The 4,810-nt window shown below is 42.8% G+C and overlaps 1 protein-coding gene across 1 annotated transcript in view; it reads right to left on the minus strand.

Moving 5' to 3' along the window:
- Positions 1 to 4,810, minus strand: part of IQGAP2 (IQ motif containing GTPase activating protein 2) — a 291,748-nt gene that overhangs the window by 80,437 nt on the left and 206,501 nt on the right. The window contains 2 exon segments of the mRNA XM_004703528.2: positions 1,623 to 1,765; positions 3,829 to 3,996. Coding sequence (XP_004703585.1) covers positions 1,623 to 1,765; positions 3,829 to 3,996 — 311 coding nt within the window.

Raw genomic sequence — 4,810 nt, forward strand, 5'->3', positions numbered from 1 at the left:
TTACGCTATGTGCTAGTTTTTCAATGGTAAATACTCAGTCCTGGATTTTTTTATATATAAAAACTGGAAGTAGGAGAAAAATAGATGAGATATAGATGGAAAGTGAAATCATTAGGTGCCTGAGACTTATAAATAATAAAAAAGTGATTTTGAAGAAAAGAGAATTTCAACACCCACCCTTCTAAATGGGCTTCTTCCTCCTGTTTTCAATACATTCAACACCCAAAACATTTAACAGTGTGGCTGGACGTGCTAGTGAAAGCACTGCTTCTTCTAAAATCTCTAGCAAGAACTATTGACAAGTCTTTGGTTTAAAAGGCTATCAAAAAGGATACAGAGCCTTTGAGTAAAAACTAACGAACAAAGCTATCAAATATGGGTCAAGGATTAAATGGGATCTGTAATTGTTAAGGCAGCAATTCCCAACCTGTAGGTCATGACCCCTTTGGGGGTTGAACGACCCTTTCACAGGGGTTGCCTGATTCATCACAGTAGCAAAATTACAGTTATGAAGTAGCAATGAAAATAATATCATGGTTGGGAGTCACCACAACAAGAGGAACTGTCTTAAAGGGTCATGGCCCTAGGAAGGTTGAGAACCACTGGGTTAAGGGAAAAAAAAGATTTCTTGTATCATGGTTAACTTTTATTTGCATGCAGGTAACTGGATACTGCTTCCGGGGTAGGGTCATCCAAAACCAGGTATAAAATGCACTCCCGCATCGGGTTGTTAAAGTCACGTTCAGACTGGGACACATCCAAAGCTCCAGAAAAACCTTGTGTTGAAACAACAAAAACGGCTGATGTGACCTTCTGGGAAGATGTTGCCTTGAGGTGCAACAGCATCGATTTCCACGTCAGGGGTTTTACTTTGCCGCCACCTTTACAGATGGCGGCACGTCTCTTTCCCATGGAGCAGGTGGGAGGGCTTGAGCTGGCAACCTTCCAGTTAGCAGCAGAGCATCCCCCTGTTTATACCAGGAGGGTTCCTTTTGGAGAAGCAAACATTGCAGGTTTCTGCACACAGCTCTTTGTTCAACTCTGCCCTTGCTCCTCAAACCACCTGCAGCACCCTCTCCAGCTCAAAATGTGGAGAAATCACATTTGGGTTGGAATTGTAGGTTAGGGTGGGGAGGGATAAAAATGATTTAAAAAAAAAAAGATAATCTACATCCAAAATAAGTTGCCCAAAGCTTTCCAATTTTGGTTTTGTTATGCTAAACCAAAACATACCCCCAAACACACTGCCACTGCCACGATGTGGACTCAGTGACCCTCTAGGACAGGGTAGAACTGCCCTGGAGGGTTCCTGAGACTGTAACTGCTTACAGGAGTAGAAAGTCTCATCTTTCCCCGGAGGACTGGTTCGTGGTGTCAAACTGCTGACCTTGTGGATCACAGCCCACCTTGTAACCACTCCGCCACCAGGGTCCATGGAAAAAAATTCCCAAAGGATTGTAATCCACAGTCATGTCCAACTGCTGCTTATGAAGATTTTACTCTGAACGTAGTCTTCGAGTAGATGAATGAATTCCTCCCATTCCTTAGATAACTCAAGAACAGAAAAGCAACCACACTGATGTTGGCATAATACTCTCTTTCTTCAAATACCATCTTCCTACCTCAATCTCTTGTCCTGTGAGCCATGATTCTTTAAGGGAGCATGCTTCAGGCATTTCCCAGGAACTCTCTTTCGAATCCAGGTTGTAATAAAACTCATATTTGTCCTGCAGGATGAATTTGAGCCACGGGCCTTCATTAGACACTGATGAAAGAAAAGCGTATTCAATTTTACAAAGGAACACAAAATCCATAACTACCTGTATAGTTCTTCAATATGTACAATAATCCAGTATTTAGCATATATTTCTCACAAACTATCCAGATGGTATACATTGGAGCCATTGGAAATGATCCACTGACAGGAGCGGAGTTCTATGTAGTCAATGGGGGTTCCTGGCTAGGCCGAGGAAAAGGAGAGAGGGGTGTCTAGTGCTTGCACTGAATCCCCGTTTTTTCACGAGAATGACAGGCATATACCCTGGCCAAGGAGCTGGGAGAGGAAACAGGAATATACCAGTGTGGCCCAGGCAGACGTGAATACCACCACAAACAGCCACAGGAGCCCAATGAGCAAAATCCTCTATGCTTAGAAAGTCTTTTCGTATCTGAATTAATAGCTTCTTTGAAAGGACCCACATTTAAGGGGAGGTGGGCAATGATCTATGTTAAACCAAACCCACAGCGACGCATCTTGGTGACAAATTCTTCTACCAAACAGGATGGCCTGCATCCAACCTGAACGTTACTCATTAGGGGAAAAGAGATTGCATGGTTCCTCTGATTCACTTTGCTCTACACAATCACATAAAATAAGAATGAGAACGTTGAGATGGAAAAATGCAAACAGTGCATGTGTCATGTGATTTTTTTTACAGACTGTACAACCCCTCGGCGGTAGCTTCCTATGAGCGCTATCTATGTGTGCTGTATGTCAGTGCACATTTACTTGGACATGTTATCCACGAACATATGGTAAGCAATGTTCTGGCAGGGGCTGGAACATCTACGGTAGTCAGGAACTAAACTAGTCACGAAAAACACCACTTCCTCATGAAATCAGGGGCTGCATTTCCTTCTTATAAATACCTTTGTTTTGTCATACGGTCACCACTCCTGAGCCCAACAACAGTGAAAGGAAGGACTTAGGTCACCCTAGGTCAACGGTTGCCAAGTGAGCATTAGACTCGATGGTTTTACAGGTGGATCAGCGCTCATGTGACTTTCTGCATCAGTGTACCTGGACTCAAATAACTAACCAGATGTAACCTTAGAGCCCTTCAAGTACGCTGATACTTTATGTGGTTTTAAAGATCTCTTAGCCATTTGTTCTAGATGCTTAATGTCTAGGAAGGACAGTTAGCAGCTGTTCATCTCTATGGAAACAGTTCACTACTAGAAAATGTACTGTTATAATCAACTAGGATGTCCACAAGAATAAATGCTTTTGGAAGAGCAATCACACTTCTTGTGGCCACTCTCTGAGGGAGGAAAGGAGGTCAGTCACGATGGTGAAAGCGCATCTGTTTGATTAGAAACCAGCAGCAGGAAGTTCTTATTCAGTTAGTAGTCTACTGGATTAACGTTACAAGGCTTCATTTGGGTTGGGATGGCAGTGGGGACTAGCAAAGAAGAAATCCTATTGTTTTCATTTTTCTAGTGTGAATACATAATGAGACCAGACGCCGAGGGGAGTTGGTTACAGCATGGAGTCTAAGTGTTCCCAAGGCATGTCGTTAGCTGGTTCTGGAAAGAGGCTACACAGGGTATTTGAGGGAGACATAAGAGAAAGATCCCTGCTAATTAGGAGATGAGCACTCTAAAAGGAAGTATACTTTTGAGACCGTTAAGGAAAAGCCATACCTCTATTTAAGAGCTAAGCTGAAGTAGAAGGCTGAATGAGCCACATAAGGATGAACATTTCAGCTGGGAAGAGAGGAGACATCCTAGAACCAGAGGCTTGACAGGTAAGAATAAACATCCTCCCCTTTCCAAGAAACAATGTGCACAGGCTTGGTGGTTACAGTCTTTGACTGCCTGGAAAATTTGTCTTCTTTGCAGCATAAGGATTGGAAATCTTTTTCTGTTAAAGGACTTCCAAACATATTATAAAGCTTCAGTAATGAAAACAGTGTGGTGTTGGCATAAAGACAAATGCACAGAACAGAAGATTGAGTAGTTTTTGTCTTAAAATCAAGAAACTCTAACATTATAGAAACCATCTTGTTCAAAATGATATCATCTTCCAAAGTAAGGAAAAAGGCTTACCGTTTCTAGATTTGTCTTCTTTGGCCTTCAGAAGAGCATCATAGTACTTGTCAGCACACTCGGGGATTATGTCATTTGGATTTTGACTGGACGATGTCAACACAGATACAATATCCCTTGCTCTTTCTCCCTCCAAAAACTGGTTAACATCAATGACCAGACTAACCCCTAGATAAGGAAAACAAGGCTTCTGTTAGAGGTTCCCTTCGACTTTCCCTGACAGGCACGTCATCTCACCTTTTAGGAATGGAATAAACCAAACCCAACCCACTGTCATCGCGTTGATTCCAGCTCACAGCGAACCCACAGGACACAGTAGAACTGCCCCGTGGGTTTCTGAGGCTGTAATCTTGATAGGAGCAGAAAGCCTCAATGTTCTCCTGAGGAGCAGGCAGTAGTTTTGAACTGCTAACCTTGTCCTGAATAGTCCAGCATATAACCCACTCCACTAGCAGGGTATTACATCTTTTTTATGCATTGCTGTTGCTGTTTTTGTGCTTTCTGAAGAACCTATGGGGCAGACTAGAACTGCCCCATACGCTTTTCATGACTGTACTCTCTACAGAAGCTGATCTTCAAGGCCCATTTCTTCGGCAAACCGTTTGTACAGGTTGTAAAAACAGAGGGACCGTGGCCGCCTGCAGCCCAATGCATAACCCACAGCACCAGCAGGGCTGCTTCCGTAGGAAAGAAAGGAGCCGTTCTTTTTACTCTTTGAGAGAATGTTCCCAATCCAGACACCAATTCGCCTAGACTAGACTGGAAAACACTCCTAAAGATCAACAAACAGTCCTTAAACTAACTGCAAGCTTTTCTTTCTTGTTGTGTTTTGTTTTTGTCACTGGTTTGCTGTTGTTGATTTTTGTATATTGTTGCTTGGTTTTGTTCTGTCTTGTTTTTGTGCATGTTATTATCTCCACAGGTCTGTCTAAATAAGATAGGGTGGATGAACAATCTGGAGGAGAAAACAATGGGACCGACA

Source organism: Echinops telfairi, unplaced genomic scaffold (assembly GCF_000313985.2).
Source record: "Echinops telfairi isolate 266 unplaced genomic scaffold, ASM31398v2 ScPeMD7_7469;HRSCAF=8507_1, whole genome shotgun sequence".
Taxonomy (NCBI): Eukaryota; Metazoa; Chordata; class Mammalia; order Afrosoricida; family Tenrecidae; genus Echinops; species Echinops telfairi.